The 16,837-nt window shown below is 39.1% G+C and overlaps 2 protein-coding genes across 2 annotated transcripts in view; both read right to left on the minus strand.

Moving 5' to 3' along the window:
• Positions 1–304: 304 nt before the first annotated feature.
• LOC103506738 (32 kDa beta-galactoside-binding lectin-like) lies at positions 305–10,213 on the minus strand. Its single transcript, XM_017442985.2, has 9 exons — positions 10,187–10,213; positions 8,298–8,367; positions 7,635–7,906; positions 6,544–6,632; positions 5,685–5,892; positions 4,355–4,579; positions 3,394–3,482; positions 2,293–2,475; positions 305–437 (listed from the first exon to the last, which is right to left on the minus strand). The coding sequence occupies exons 1-9, from the start codon at positions 10,196–10,198 to the stop codon at positions 305–307; spliced, it is 1,281 nt and encodes a 426-aa protein (XP_017298474.2). The 5' UTR covers positions 10,199–10,213.
• A 2,303-nt stretch (positions 10,214–12,516) lies between these two features.
• LOC103506739 overlaps positions 12,517–16,837 on the minus strand; it is a 9,856-nt gene continuing 5,535 nt past the window's right edge. Inside the window, exons 5-7 of the mRNA XM_008471141.1 lie at positions 15,636–15,787; positions 12,704–12,947; positions 12,517–12,623 (exon numbers count right to left, since the gene is read on the minus strand). Of these exons, the coding sequence (XP_008469363.1) occupies positions 12,517–12,623; positions 12,704–12,947; positions 15,636–15,787 (503 nt within the window). The remainder of the gene's footprint in view (positions 12,624–12,703; positions 12,948–15,635; positions 15,788–16,837) is intronic.

Consider the following 16,837-nt stretch of genomic DNA (forward strand, 5'->3'; position numbering starts at 1 on the left):
AAAATGGATGAGATTAGTTCTTCAGGAGAACCTTTAACACTTGTTTCGGCCATTGCAAGGGCGGGCTGGGGTCAAAATGAAATAATATTGGAAGGGTCGAAGGCCTTTTCCTACATCTAGAATTTTACAGAGGTACAAAAATTTCATTAGTTCAAAAGTTACCAGGGGTGTCTTATCTGAAAGGTTGTGTAATATGCCCAGCATTCAGGCCCATCACACTGTCTGACAGATCGTGATCTCACAGACCTGGCTGGGTCTCTCTCTTTTCCCACCACACACGTTAAGACGGTCTGACAGAACTAGATCACGGTCTGAAGCTATTTCCGCCCCACGTACCGACTGACACACCGCGATCATATTTGTAGTTGATGAACTTTTCATCGTCGATGGACACGGAGAAGTGGTCCTCCTTGAGGAGAATCCTCATGACGAAGGACCTGTGAAAGAACAAATAGACAACCTGTATGAATAGAAAGAATGAATGAAATTGAAGAGAGAAAAGGAAGAAGAAGAAGAAGAAGAAGAAGAAGAAGAAGAAGAAGAAGAAGAAGAAGAAGAAGAAGAAGAAGAAGACACACCGCGATCTGTCATACGGTCTGAACGTGTGTGGCTGGCCTTATGTATCGTATTTTTATCTATGTCTAGGCTAGTATTCATTCAGAACATCGTACAAACATCAGACGGTCCTTGAAATTTCTCAGCAATTATGTCAGAGTTATAAAGAGAATCCATAGAGTTCTACTCGATAACATACTTAGCTTCATCTAACTTGTTTACTGTCTAGCATCAGCTAGCTAGCCTTGATGTTCAGAAGCTCAAGTTTCTTACTTGGGTACCTATAAAGTAGGTATTAGTTTACTATTTTTATAGGTACTTCCAAAGTAGGTATACTTCTTATCTAGTTACCTACTATTATTACTGTAGGTTACCTTAAAGACTTTTATTACCAATGGCAAGAGTTGATCATAATATATGTCAAGGTAGGTATTTCTGAACCTATTTTGAGCCTCCTACTTGTAAGGACAAAGCTCAAGTCATATTCATTAGGTACATATGTTACTACTCAATCAATATGTTTGTCTCTCACATTCGTATTTAGGTATGTCTCATAATATTAATCATCAGGTTATCACATTTTTTCAAGGTGTCACTTTCAGCAACGATTCTACGGCATTGAACTTGAGCTCCTTGATTTGTTCGTTGGTCAGACTGATGTTGAATTTACTCTGGAGAACATTCTTGACATCAGCCGCCATGAGGGAATCCAGACCCAGATCGGACAAGGTGGCAGAGTCGCTGATACTGGTGATGTTTTGAATTCCTGGAATCAAGGGGTGGATGAGGTTTAGTTTGACCAAAGGGGTTCGAGAGGGAACGTAAAATTGTTCGAAATCTGTAAGGTTGGTACATAATAGGTTTTTTATATAGTTTTTCCCCCGAATAGGTTTGACAAAGGAAACTGTAGAGGTGTGGCCACACATGGTTGACCGGCCGTCGATCGAAGAGCTGTGTTATCGAGGCAGTGTGGACGATTCCGCCGACATCGGCCGATGGCCGGTTGACCATGTGTGGACACACCTTAACAACGGAGGTTTCATCGTCCCCATAGCGAAAAGAAGGAGGACATCATAGGAGAAAACTAGCCGTTCCGGGCGGGAATCAAACCAGAGATCTAGCACTTACAAAAGGCGGGCGCTACCTTCCAAAGTAACGAGGCTGGAATATCCCCAAAACTTACCTAGAATATCCCCAATGACTTTCTGCACCGTGACGTTCTCCTGTTTCACATCTCCTGACGTCACATTCTTATAGCGCTTACAAAAGGCGGGGGCTACCTTCCAAAATAACGAGGCTATAATATCCCCAAAACTTACCTAGAATATCCCCAATGACTTTCTGCACCGTGACGTTCTCCTGTTTCACATCTCCTGACGTCACATTCTTTGGTAAAAATTTTTAATGATCAAAAATAAAAATAAATATTTAATTGTGAGAGACAAAGAGAGAGAGAGAGAGAGAGAGAGAGAGAGAGAGAGAGACCAAGAAAAAAAATAAACTAATGACAGGAATCTGAGTGTGGACAATTATAGACATGGAAAACGATGAAATAAAATAAAATAACAAATAGGTAGGTAGGTACATTTTTTCTTTAATTTTTTTACCCCATGAAACTTACTTATTATACAATACAGTGTAGAAAAAATGTATAAAATAAATATTTGTGTCAAATAAAATTACAATTACCTGCCAGGATCGTAAGGACATTCCAAATTACAATTTCATTACAATTACCTGCCAGGATCATAAGGACATTCCATGGCTGGGATCTCCTCTGTCCCCCACACGTCGTTGCGATAGGAATTGCACACCACTTTGTGCACAGACTCGGCTTTGTATTTGAACCGGACGGAAGTGTGGAAGCTAATGTTCGGATGAGGCCACAGGAGCTTGCCATGCTGCAGGTTGATGAAAAATCTGGGGAAGCACAAGGAGAAAAGTTGAAACTTTACTTTCCAAGAGGTTTGATAGGGGGAAATGTAACTGCTAAGGTCTTATCGTCCCGAAAGCAAAGATAGAAGGGGGGATCGAACCCGCGACCTAGCACTTACAAGGCAGACGCGCTACCTTCCAAGCTAACTAGGCAAGCTTTCCTTTTGGTAACAGAATCGATTCCGATGGCGCGCCATCTTGGATTTCCTATGGTTTAGTACAGGCGCTATTAGGCCAAAAGCTTAGAAGTTAGAAGAGTTGAAATTCCGGAAGGAATGTCCAACTTTTTTTTTTTTTTTTTTTTTTTAAAAAAAAAAAAAGGTTTGACAGAGTCTGAACGTGTGTGGCTGGCCTTATGTATCGTATTTTTATCTATGTCTAGGCTAGTATTCATTCAGAATATCGTACAAACATCAGACGGTCCTTGAAATTTCTCAGCAATTATGTCAGAGTTATAAAGAGAATCCATAGAGTTCTACTTGATAACATACTTAGCTTCATCTAACTTGTTTACTGTCTAGCAGCTAGCTAGCCTTGATGTTCAGAAGCTCAAGTTTCTTACTTGGGTACCTATAAAGTAGGTATTAGTTTACTATTTTTATAGGTACTTCCAAAGTAGGTATACTTCTTATCTAGTTACCTACTATTATTACTGTAGGTTACCTTAAAGACTTTTATTACCAATGGCAAGAGTTGATCATATGTCAAGGTAGGTACCTATGTCTAAACCTATTTTGAGCCTCCTACTTGTAAGGACAAAGCTCAAGTCATATTCATTAGGTACCTATGTTACTACTCAATCAATATGTTTGTCTCTCACATTCGTATTTAGGTATGTCTCATAATATTAATCATCAGGTTATCACATTTTTTTTTTTTTTTTTTTTTTTAATTTCTACTTACGTGTGCGGAAGTAATTTGACTCTTCCGTCGATTTCAATCATGTTACCGACAGCTAATTTGTTACTAAGTTGAAACAGGAGAGGGGGATTCTGTGAAGAAAAAACACAAAAGCAGTATTATTTAATGTAATTTCGTGGGTGGGTTGGTTGCCCCCAGTGCAGAGGAAGCCCACACAACACCTTACATCTCTTCAATTGCCCCTCTAAGCCAACACAAATGACACCAATAGATATGTGGCTGAAACCAATTGAAGTGACTGAACACCTGGGCCTACTAGTAACAGATGGGGTGATGGGGATGGAAGAACCTGATGGGACTTTGGCTACTACAACAACAACTACAACAACAACAATGTAATTTCGTCTTTTGTCACAGTCTTCTTCTTTTACTGCACCTTTTCCCAATTGCATTTGGGTTCAACGTTACCCTCCTTTATCCTACTCAAAGATCAAAGGATTTAAGTTGAACGACAAATCTGAAAAGGTCGCGGAGAGCAAAGAGGATCACAGATCTTTTTGCTCTCAGGTTCTATGAGATTTGAAGTCGTTGCTCCCCTTCATTGTCACTTCCATCTACCTCCTCTATGCTCGATTCTCTCCGCTCCTCTCTATTTTTACAAACGTTTGCGCAAACCTAAAGATTTTTACGTCAAACCCGGTTTGCACAAACCCAGTTTGAACGTGTAAAAACCTGTTCAGTCCATACCTCAAGCCTCCCGTCAGTCCTCACTCAGTTTTTGTGATAACAACAGTGTTTTTCTAATTAAAACTTGAGAGAACGGAGCACACAGAGACTCAGAGACACAGAACAGGCAAGTGACAAGGCGAAAATTATCACAAGACTGAGGTTTGTGCAAACCGGGACTGAACGTTTGGACGCGAGCTGATTTCTGTCACACTGGACTGCAGTTCGGGACTGAGCGTCTAAACGGCCCTTAAGAAAGGAATCACCCGAATCTCACCTTGCCGGACACGTCAACTTTCTCATATCCCAACACATGGTGATGGTACAGAGGTTGATCCTTCAGCTGAGCGACCAGATCATCCTGAGTTGTGGCAGGATACGAGTGGAGCAGTTTGGTTTGGATTTTGAAGATGTCCACACGGGGCAATATTTGCAGTCTAGTGATTGTATACAGAGGGTAACGGTAAGGGAAACTGCAGAAGTGAGTCCCGTTCACCGCAAACTAGAAGGAAATAGGGAGGTCAATGTCATGGAAGAATAATAAAATTGCAGGTATTTATTGATGCAGGAATTTGAGAGGAGATTACTGGAATGTAACCCCAAAAAAAAACAATCAGAGAGTTTCCCTAAAATCTAAAATTACCTGAAAGGTTCTCTAAAGTTGCAAAAACTTATCCTAAGGGCTATTTCACATCTAGACTGCAACTTTTGTAGTATACGACAGTTTTCATGATGAGGGCTACATGGTCTTATGGCCTGTTCACACTTGAACTTGAAGTTTAAGTGTGAACAGGCCCATAAGACTATGTAGCCCTCAACATGAAAACTGTCGTATACTACAAGTTGCAGTCTAGATGTGAAATCCACCTAAGAGGGCTCAAATTCGCAGAAATAGCTTTAAATTTTAGTAATTCATGGCGCAATTTTAGGTAGCTGTTAGATAAAACTTTCGGAAACGCAACAGTTTCCCTTTTGAAAACCGAAATAGCGGCTGCAGTACTGTACTAAACCATAGGCTGCAGTACTGTACTAAACCATAGGGCTGCAGTACTGTACTAAACCCATAGGGCTGCAGTACTGTACTAAACCATTGGCTGTAGTACTGTACTAAACCATAGGCTGCAGTACTGTACTAAACCATAGGGCTGCAGTACTGTACTAAACCATAGGCTGCAGTACTGTACTAAACCATAGGCTGCAGTACTGCACTAAAACCATAGGCTGCAGTACTGTACTAAACCATAGGCTGCAGTACTGTACTAAACCTAAACCATAGGAAATCCAAGAAGGCGCGCCATCGGAATCGGTTTCACCCGATCGGTACTCATCTTTTAGGACTGTTCTCCCCTACACCTAAGCCTCAAAGTGAGCTTTTGTGTACGTTAAAGGAAAATACACCCATAGTTTCCCCTCAGACTGCAGTACTGTACTAAACCATAAGAAATCCAAGAAGGCGCGCCATCGGAATCGGTTTTATCCGATCGGTACCTACTCACCTTTTAGGACTGTTCTCCCCTACACCTAAGCCTCAAAGTGAGCTTTTGTGTACGTTAAAGGAAAATACACCCATAGTTTCCCCTCAGAGTCTTAACCGCGCTTCCTCTCACCATGAATTCCGAGGGAGCACAGAATATTTCCAGCACAAAGTTCTCTCCCAGTTTGAATGGATTGCTCACGTACGCAGCTTTCTCCTCTTCTCCCCAGACTTTGTTCCGACAGGAGTTCCGCACGCAATAGTTGACGTCAAATCTCGGGTTGAAGTGAAGCGCTATGTCGTCGTCGTCATGACCGCTAATCACGAGGTTGACGGCAAATCTGAAAACGAGAGCGGAGAGGTCGTTAGTGTTAATCTGTCAATATTTATTTTGAAAACAATGTCCATTTCAATTCGATATCGACGAATCCACAATATACCTCTGAGCTGCTGTGGTTTGTGGCTTTGTGGTTACTGATGCCCCCCCCCCTTACTGATTCCGAATTCGGGACCATAAAATTGATATCAAGGGTGGGGATAGTTTTATATGTAGTTTTATATCAAGGTCTTGATCAAACTTTATTTTGTATTTATATGTAGATACATTTTGTTACTATCTGTAAATAAAGTTTGATCCAATTGTGTAATAATGATATAACTCCAACTACACCGTCCTTGATCATTGTCAAGAACTCTGATAATACTATCATAGTCAAATCAAATGATTCGTGTAAGTAGATACTCCAATCAAAGCTCATCAATCTAAAGCGTCAAGCGCCACTAAAAAGGGCGTTGGTACCTACCTACCTAGTATGTACCAACATATCAGTAAAACGATAAGATATTGTAACTGCGGTTACTACTGTTGTAAAGGGACTTTTCTGTCGCATCCTAGCAATATCCCCCCCCCACCCCCCTTAAGGAGCCCGGGGTGAATGGAACCCCTGGGGAAGGCCCTGGATTCGGTGAAAGGGGAGGATATGGATACTCACGATCTGGAATTATCCGGAACACGTCCTTGAATTATTATAGACAGTCCAGTCTCCAAACAGTCTTTGAGGGTTTTGTTGAATGGCACAGTCTGTAAAGAACAACAGAATGGATGAGATTAGTTCTTCAGAAGAACCTTTAACACTTGTTTCGGCCATTGCAAGGGCGGGCTGGGGTCAAAAGGAAATAATATTGGAAGGGTCGAAGGCCTTTTCCTACATCTAGAATTTTACAGAGTTACAAAAAGTTCATTAGTTCAAAAGAGTGGTCACTGCGCTCGCCTTGCACGCGGGAGACCCGGGTTCGATTCCCGGCGGGGTCAAGAAATTTGTTATCATGCAAATGATTGATACCGTGACTGGCTGTTGCGGGGCCCACTCAGCCTCGTGAGGAAAATGAGTAGCTATGTAATATAATGCGCATAGCGACCGGTGCCAGCATGGTAGGTAAACATTGGATTTTAGGATTATTGAGATATTGGAAAAATCCTACAATGCTGCAGTGAGCACCAAAGTTGTGACATAATAACACAAAGAAACTGCATTTACATTTACAAAAAGGTATTAGTTTACTATTTTTATAGGTACTTCCAAAGTAGGTATACTTCTTATCTAGTTACCTACTATTATTACTGTAGGTTACCTTAAAGACTTTTATTACCAATGGCAAGAGTTGATCATATGTCAAGGTAGGTACCTATGTCTAAACCTATTTTGAGCCTCCTACTTGTAAGGACAAAGCTCAAGTCATATTCATTAGGTACCTATGTTACTACTCAATCAATATGTTTGTCTCTCACATTCGTATTTAGGTATGTCTCATAATATTAATCATCAGGTTATCACATTTTTTTTTTTTTTTTTTTTTTTTTTATGTTATCTCGCTAACCATTTATTTTTATTGACAATTAAATACGTATGGGAGTCTACATTACGTAATCAATTACCTAATATTATAAAATCAATTTAATTTATCCTTTCATTATAGTGTAGGTCTGTAAGTGGTAGGTACTAGGTGCCTGCATCCTAAATTCCTAGATCCACCCATCGTTTTTTGGTAATTTGGTTGTTCTGTCAAAAATATCCCTACTTACCACATCCTCCACGGTCCATTCCTTTCGAATCTTCTGTTCACTCCACACTTTACACAACTCGTCCTTCTCCACGTTCATAAAGTCCTCCGTGTTTCTAATCCTCTCCACCAGGGCCGGATCCTCTATCCCGTCCATCTTGTGGTTACAATCGCAGCCACCAGGGGGGGCAAGGTTCTCTTGGTTTTCCAAATCGCTCGCTTTCGAGTTTCGAATCAGTGTGGAGCGCGTGTGTTCGCAACAGTAGAACTGGGAGGACTGAGGCTCGCCAGCGTTGGGCTCGTCCTTCTCCACGTTCATAAAGTCCTCCGTGTTTCTAATTCTCTCCACCAGGGCCGGATCCTCTATCCCGTCCATCTTGTGGTTACAATCACACCCACCAGGGGGGGCAAGGTTCTCTTGGTTTTCAAAATCGCTCGCTTTCGAGTTTCGAATCAGTGTGGAGCGCGTGTGTTCGCAACAGTAGAACTGGGAGGACTGAGGCTCGCCAGCGTTTGGAGCGAGGGATTCATACTGAGGCTTCCGATGGTAACATGGACAGCACTTCCTCATCAATGACATTATCTAGACATCGGGGGACAGAGGGGAGAGATTAGACCCTTAATTAGATTTAAAAACACATTACCCACTGTAACACTACACATTACTCTCTAATGTAAACAAAAGTGGGAGCGAGAGATTCATACTGAGGCTTCCGATGGTAACATGGACAGCACTTCCTCATCAATGACATTATCTAGACATCGGGGGGGCAGAGGGGAGAGATTAGACCCTTAATTAGATTTAAAAACACATTACCCACTGTAACACTACACATTACTCTCTAATGTAAACAAAAGTGAGCACCAGCTGTTTGTAAACACACGAGCGCGCAGTCACAACTTGATAATAATTAACACGGCAAGAAATACGATGCCTGAACTGAGCTCAGTCGTGAATTGAACGCAACTGAGTGTATTCAGACCAAACACAATCAGAATATTCTGAATGAGACACGAATTTCATTGGTGCCTTGAAGGTTGAAGTTACCTTCACATGTTTGTTGGTGTTTAACATAGCTATGATTAATACTGATACCAGTTAACTTACTTATGCGAGTGCCCAAGCCAGTGCAGTCATCGACAAATTTAGATGCAGTGTTCCCAAGCATAACAAACTACGCTATTAGGTACCTATAGAATAGATGCTATATGCCAAGCTATATTTAATTGAATACAATTGATATACGAACTCACTATTAACAATCTAAAGATTTAGGGACGAGACGACACAATTGATCGAATTCCAAACAACTAGGGACCTACTTAGGTAAAAAACACAAAAATATTCCTAACCAAAACACGATCTACAAATAACTAGTTGTACGTCTACGCTATTAGGTACCTATAGAATAGATGCTAGATGCCAAGCTATATTTAATTGAATACAATTGATATACGAACTCACTATTTAACAATCTATTAGGGAATCCACGACACAACTGATCGAATTCCAAACAACTAGCGACCTACTTAGGTACATATATAAAACACAAAAATATTCCCAACTAAAACACAGTATACAAATTTAATAACTAGTTGAAAACACCCACTACAAAGTAAAAACATTCAACAATGCGTTGAACTTTAACAAGAAAGTACCTAGAATCTAAAAATTCCCTAGGTACATTTTTTTTTTTTCGATATGCTTTTATCCCCTCTTGAATGGTAAAGCGAATGTGCGCAGAATTGGTTATGGTGGGTGAAAGGGGGGTGTTTTGTCTTTATTTTTCTCTCATGAGCTCTTCAGTATGTTTGTATCATGTATATGTTGGTTGTCATGGTAACGCAATCATGTTTGCCGACATAGTGTCCACTATGATAATTATTGAGAGACGCTATGTTTAGACGTGACTTCATGGTGCAACAGAGGGAACGTAGGTAGGTAGATAAAGTAGGTAAAATACACCTTTTTAAATACATATAATTATCATTTTGATATCAGTTTTTAGTCCGTCCTTCCTTTATTATTACTAATAATAAAAGGTATAGGGGACGGACTATTGTATTCGCTTCGGTGTCGTCTGTCTGTCGGTCGGTCTGTCGGTCGGTCGGTCTGTCCCCATAGAAGGACTTATCCAAACCTAGTCGACCTATATATCAAATTAAAGATCTTTTTACCAGGAACACGAAAATGGTGGTGCAAATTTTGTCCAGAAAACCATAAAGCCAAAAAACCAAAAAAAATTGAAGGATTTTTTTCACATTTTCTTACACAAATGAGCCCTGATCTTGAAATTTGTCGCGACGACCTATGAACTCAAAGCGAGAAAGTTTTAGATAACACTTCAGTCGATAATTTAAGACCGGTTTTAGCGTCACCTATGTTAAGCTACGCCGAGAAAGGCCAATAAAAAAAAAAAAAAAAAAAAAAAAAACAGTAAGTAAGATACGTTCTAGGTATACCTACAAGCAATAATATTAAAATATATGAAACAGTTGTATCGAAAACTAGCTAGGTAGGTATTATTCATGAAAAAAGATGGGGGTAGGTATAGTTACGAAATACTAACTTACCTCCATATCCATGTATGTAGGTAATGGACTGTAAATACGTAGGTGAGTACCTACCTACCTACTGTAGACTGTACGAACATGAGTACCTATGGACTAAATTTACAAGTCATCACTTCATTTTGGTTTCAGAACACAGGTTTTTTGAGCCACGAATGATCTAGATCTGATTGTTCATTGTTCAACGCCTTTGAACTTGGGTGAATTTTCATTTTTTGAATGTGGTTATCTCGAACAAGATTACAAGATATCAGAACACTCTATGTTTAATCACTTTATTCAGGTTTATAACTCCGATCATTTTACTACCTAGGTAAATTTACTATGTAATTAAAAAAAATAAAAAAAAAAAAATCAAAAATAGGTAGGTAGGTAGGTAGGACACCTCTTCACAAAAAAATTGGCACCATCGATAATTTTCACCACAATTCAAATCAAAACTACACTAGGTATTTTTACTTTTTTGTCTTACGTAAAAATGAAATCCGAACTGACCAACTTGTCGTGTATGCTTCACAATGAAACACAAAACATGCAGAGAAAATAAACACCACACTAACGTTTCTTTTTTTACTGCAGTGAAGAAATTTGTTGAATTTGTTTTGATATAGAAAATCTAATAATGTCAAATTGAATCTGGAATAAATAGAGCACAAGAAATTATACAGGGTAAATGAGATGGATTGAATGAAGGAAGTGAGGTTTTTATTTTATTTATTAATTACAATAAAATTTATTTAATTTTACGAAGATACTAAACACTAAGAAATAAAAAGGTAGATATAGTAATGGACAAGTAACTTCGTAAAGTTAAAAGAGAATGATTACGGTTAAGTTAAAACTGAAAACCCTAAAAAGGTAAAAAGTTTGGTACATTAAAAAAATATTAATTGATAAAAAAACTCAACAATATATCACTAACATACGAGTAAGTTAGGCATAAAAATAACATAATAGGTAAAAATAACCAACACAATAGGTATGTAAACCATAAAAAAATAAAATATAAACATCTTAAACGGATAATAAAATATCTAGATATTCTAGAATTTAGATCGATAACGAACCCTACAAAAACAGTAAAAGCCGTTGACAGTAGGTAAAATAGGTTCAAAAAAATTGAAAGGGGTATGATCCCAGGTAACAATAACAAAATCGATACTCAACAATATATCACTAACATACGAGTAAGTTAGCCATAAAAATAACATAATAGGTAAAAATAACCAACACAATAGGTACATATGTAAACCATAAAAAATAAAATAAAATATAAACATCTTAAACGGATAATAAAATAGGTATCTAGATACTCTAGAATTTAGATCGATAATGAACCCTATAAAAACAGTAAAAGCCGTTGACAGTAGGTAAAATAGGTTTAAAAAAAATTGAAAGGGGTATGATCCCAGGTAACAATAACAAAATCGATAACAATAAAATCATAAGATTAGCAAACAAACGTAAAGCTGTGTCCACACTTAGTCGATCGACATCGATGGACGATCAATCGACTATGTGTGGACACAGCTTGGGGTTTGGAACCAGATGCAAGAATGAGAAGATAAATTGAGAAATTTTTCGTGTGACAAAATTTCACTCCCCCCCCCCTAAATACGGCCCTGAGAAGTGGGGAGAGCGGAGTTGTTCTCCCCTGATGGCACAATTTGGTGGCGGCATAATTCAAGGTGTCACTTTCAGCAACGATTCTACGGCATTGAACTAAAATCGATAACAATAAAATCATAAGATTAGCAAACAAACGTAAAGCTGTGTCCACACATAGTCGATCGACATCGATGGACGATCAATCGACGGCCGTGGACTATGTGTGGACACAGCTTGGGGTTTGGAACCAGATTCACGAATGAGAAGAGAAATTTTTCGTGTGACAAAATTTCTAAATACGGCCCTGAGAAGTGGGTAGAGCGGAGTTGTTCTCCCCTGATGGCACAATTTGGTGGCGGCATAATAGATCAGTTGCGCTTACTTGGGTGATGTTTCAAAGTCATAGAGCAGGAAAAATGAGGACCAACGGAATTTTTCTTTTTCTCAGTGTACAGTTTCAGTCGACTGTCGATCGACAATATGGAAATATTGCTTAAAATCAACTCCCTGGTGCCGGTGGCCTTGGCGTTCCAACTTCAATTACTTTTATTTCTGGAGGGATTGGTTTCGTACTACTCAGGACTGCCCATGCGTTAATTGACTTATGGCCGATCTTACTACTGAGAGTTAACACAGTGTCAAGGGTTTTCTTTGACGGTGCATTTGATTTACACAGTCCATTATTTCTTAAACTCTAGATTAACTGAGAATTCTCTATACTGAGATCAGGCATTAATGAAGTATTGTGCAAGACTTCCCAGCTTCATCAGTCGGTTGTTACGTACCGTTTTCCGTGGCTTCTGATCGATGATGTTCTTGATGTCAGGCCGATCTTACCACTGAGAGTTAACACAGTGTCAAGGGTTTTCTTTGACGGTGCATTTGATTTACACAGGCCATTATTTCTTAAACTCTGGATTAACTGAGAACTCTCTATGGTGAAGTATTGTGCAAGACTTCCCAGCTTCATCAGTCGGTTGTTACGTACCGTTTTCCGTGGCTTCTGATCGATGATGTTCTTGATGTCGAGGGACAGGTTCAAATTTTCCGCCAAGTCCAACATTTGTACATGGTCGGGTCTAATATTTTCCAAGGCCAGATCTAGTAGTATCTCCAGAATACTGCCATTGTTTATCATCAGTTGTGTGTCTTGAGGCTGGAACAGAAATTTCCAAGTTATAGAGAACAATACATGAGATTTTTTAGTTTCTCATCGACTTGAAAACACCTGGACTGCTGGCGAACGAACGCGCCGTACATGTGGCTGAATACTGGAGACAAAAAAACCTTACCAGCACGAATGAGAAGAGAAATTTTCCATGTGACCAAATTTCTAAATACGGCCCTGAGAAGTGGGTAGAGCGGAGTTGTTCTCCCCTGATGGCACAATTTGGTGGCGGCATAATAGATCAGTTCAGTAGTATCTCCAGAATACTGCCATTGTTTATCATCAGTTGTGTGTCTTGAGGCTGGAAAAGAAATTTCCAAGTTATAGAGAACAATACATGAGATTTTTTAGTTTCTCATCGACTTGAAAACACCTGCACTGCTGACGACCTAATGCATTTTCGTTTTTTATGTTCTAATTGACAAGTTCGCGGAGTTCGCGAATGATAGATTGACAAATTGCTGAAGACGGGTCTGGAGTTCAGACCCGAAACGTCACAGTAAGGTACGTGCCAACTTTAAGTCCCATAAAAAGTATAAGTTAAGTGTGAGTGTTGGCAAACCAAAAATGTCATTTAATTCTTGGATACCCACTAGCCCACTACCTTCCTAAATTTGCGACATGTTCTTTAGCTTGACACAAAAATTACCTATAAACTGATGATGATGAGATCGTATGACCACAATCAAAGGGATCACACCACCCATATCGCGTGATGTGATGAATATGTCTTCTATAGCAAGTATTAGGTAGTTCAATCAGCGTGTGAGATAAGAAACTTTCGTATAAAAGCTCCTACTAGTCAAGGGTTTAGCACAGTCGCTCTCTGATCATCCTACTGGTAAGTAACTAATCAAAGTAGCAAATTAACAAAGTTTACACCTGTTTGAGATCTACATAGGTGTATTACCTACTGTCTCAGGCAATAATTTCATTAGATATTCAATTTCAAGTGTTTTTACGAGTACCTCCGAAAACCCACTCTTTTAATTTTTCCCAACTTTTGAAACTTTGTTTCCACACCAGTGTTTCCGTTTAATAATTTTGAATCTAACCTCCGAAAACCCACTCTTTTAATTTTTCCCAACTTTTGAAAATTTGTTTCCACACCAGTGTTTCCGTTTAATAATTTTGAATCTAATACAGAATAATCTTTTAATTTATTTTAGTTTCTTTTTCTCCCTTTTTGTCGCCCAAAATTAATTTATGTAGGTACCTAATATGTCATCGCGGTGTTGATTTCTCTCAAGTCTCGTTGGATATTCATGTAGGGTCGGCTCTTATTGGAGTGGTCCGGTGCCAGACTTGCCTAACCCTCAGTTTCTTCAAATTGAGATAATGAGACCTAAAGTTGAGTCAAATTTTGAAACCCTGAAATGAAGTATTCCAGCAACATAGTATTTCATGTCATCAGACATTTGGAAACATAGTTGTCGATGCTGGGAACAGATCTTTTTTAGTACTTCCTCCTATTGGAGGTAGCTCAAAATGCGGGCTAGGCAAGTCTGGCACAGGACCACTCAATTTTGGATATTACCATCTAATGACAAATTTTCCTTGTTTCAGATAACTCTTTCTAATCAAATTTAAGAAAACCACTCAAAATGTGGGTTAGGCAAGTCTGGCACCGGACCACTCAATTTTGGATATTACCATCTAATGACAAATTTTCCTTGTTTCAGATAACTCTTTCTAATCAAATTTAAGAAAACCACTCTCCTAAAATGGGTCAAGAAAGAATCGTTATGGATGTTGTTGCCATCAACGGCAAAGAAAAGACCTCCATGGACATCGTCGCCCTCGGCAAAGAAAAGACCACCATGGACATCGTTGCCCTCGGCAAGGAAAAGACCTCCATGAACATCGTTGCTCTTGGCAAGGAAAAGACCTCCATGAACATCGTTGCTCTTGGCAAGGAAAAGACCTCCATCAACATCGTTGTTGTTTAAATTTTCAACTACAATGTTCGAGTGAATTTCTAATTCTGTTATCTCTGTACCAAGACATATTTATCGCTTTCTAAAAGCTTTAATTAACTTGTGTAGTGATCGTCTGTACAATGATCGAGTGAATTTCTAATTCTGTTATCTCTGTACCCAAGACATATTTATCGCTTTCTAAAAGCTTTAATTAACTTGTGTAGTGATCGTCTTGTAAAATGCACAAATAAATACAGGGTTTCAAATTCCTAAACAAAACTATCCAATGTTTTTTCTCATTTTCCAAGAGTAGGTAATATTTTAGTCTCTTGTTTTTCTGCCAAGTTTATAACATGATTGTAATTGGCTCATGCTAAGCTATCAGGCAGACCTGAAAGACCTACCTTTTCAGCCGTACCTGTCAGGTCTACCTGATAATATGTGTGCTCATCAGGTGTGAGGTAGAACTGATCAGGTATACGGGTTCCGTATAATCCAATAATATTTACCACACTTACAAACTACTTCAATCATTTCAACTATTTAGTCCCGGTTGCTGAAAATACATCTAATGTTCTCAAGCACCTACTCGTAATGGGGAACTTCATGCTTAACATGCTTTGATTTGAAATTTGAACTCAAATCACCGGCCTCCTGATCAGAAGTCCATGAAACTTCCTGATCATCACTGAGGTTGATCACTTGGATTTGCCTGATATTTTTTCAAGAGAACGAAGAAAAAACTTGACAAACTTACCGTGGTGAAAAACTTGTGATATTCGAAAATTTCATAGGTTGGATCCGCGAGTTGGGTTTTTCTTTTGCTAGTCGGAGTAACAGTCATGCCTTGGATTCGAACCCCACTTGTATTCAAAGTATCGATTGCAGCATTGTAATGGATGAGGTGATCTGAGGATGAGAGAAATATGATGTCATCAATAATCCTAATCCAAAAATATCATTTTATAATGCCAGCCACTCACTATCAGGTAGACCTGAAAGACCTACCTTTTCAGCCGTACCTGTCAGGTCTACCTGATAATATGTGTGCTCATCAGGTGTGAGGTAGACCTGATCAGGTTTACGGGTTCCGTATAATCCAATAATATTTCCCACACTTACAAACTACTCCAATCATTTCAACTATTTAGTCCCGCTTGCTGATAATACATCTAATGTTCTCATGGAAGAACTGTTTAATACGACTGCATTTAGAAGAGCTGCTCACTCGGGAAATACTACATTCCATTCCGTTGAACCTATTGAATTAGCTTTGAGTAATGATATCATGGCCTCTGTCAAAGGATGGATTGAAATTCTCATCAACAGTACTATCAGGTAGACCTGAAAGACCTACCGTTTCAGCCGTACCTGTCAGGTCTACCTGATAATATGTGTGCTCATCAGGTGTGAGGTAGACCTGATCAGGTATACGGGTTGCGTATAATCCAATAATATTTACCACACTTACAAACTACTTCAATCATTTCAACTATTTAGTCCCGGTTGCTGAAAATACATCTAATGTTCTCATTTCTCATGGAAGAACTGTTCAATACGACTGCATTTAGAAGAGCTGCTCACTTGGGAAATGCTACATTCCATTCCGTTGAATCTACTCGTATTGAATTAGCTTTGAGTAATGATATCGCCATGATATCTCTGTCAAAGGATGGATTGAAATTCTCATCAACAGTGTTTCACCTCGATACAAAGTTTTGTTCTACAATGGTCAATTGGACATTATTGTTTCTTTCACAGTGAATTTCTTGAAAACGCTCAAATGGACTGGAGAAGAAGCCTACAAAACTGCTCCCCGTTCATTTCGGTATTACCAGAACTTACCCAGACACAACAAAATGGTTCGATGGTTAGAAGTGCAAAATCTTATATTATAAGAACGAGATCCATTCACAGTTCACATTTCATAGTTCACACACTGATCGCTCTATCTCGAGA

Source organism: Diaphorina citri, unplaced genomic scaffold (assembly GCF_000475195.1).
Source record: "Diaphorina citri unplaced genomic scaffold, Diaci psyllid genome assembly version 1.1 scaffold258, whole genome shotgun sequence".
NCBI classification, from domain to species: domain Eukaryota; kingdom Metazoa; phylum Arthropoda; class Insecta; order Hemiptera; family Psyllidae; genus Diaphorina; species Diaphorina citri.

What these genes read in the sequence shown, in the direction of transcription:
- LOC103506738 (XM_017442985.2), bottom strand. An exon ending in AATGGACCGTGGAGGATGTG is followed by an intron (nt 6,633 to 7,634) that starts GTAAGTAGGGAT and finishes TGTTCTTTACAG; the next exon opens with ACTGTGCCATTCAACAAAAC. An exon ending in GTTCCGGATAATTCCAGATC is followed by an intron (nt 5,893 to 6,543) that starts GTGAGTATCCAT and finishes TCTCGTTTTCAG; the next exon opens with ATTTGCCGTCAACCTCGTGA.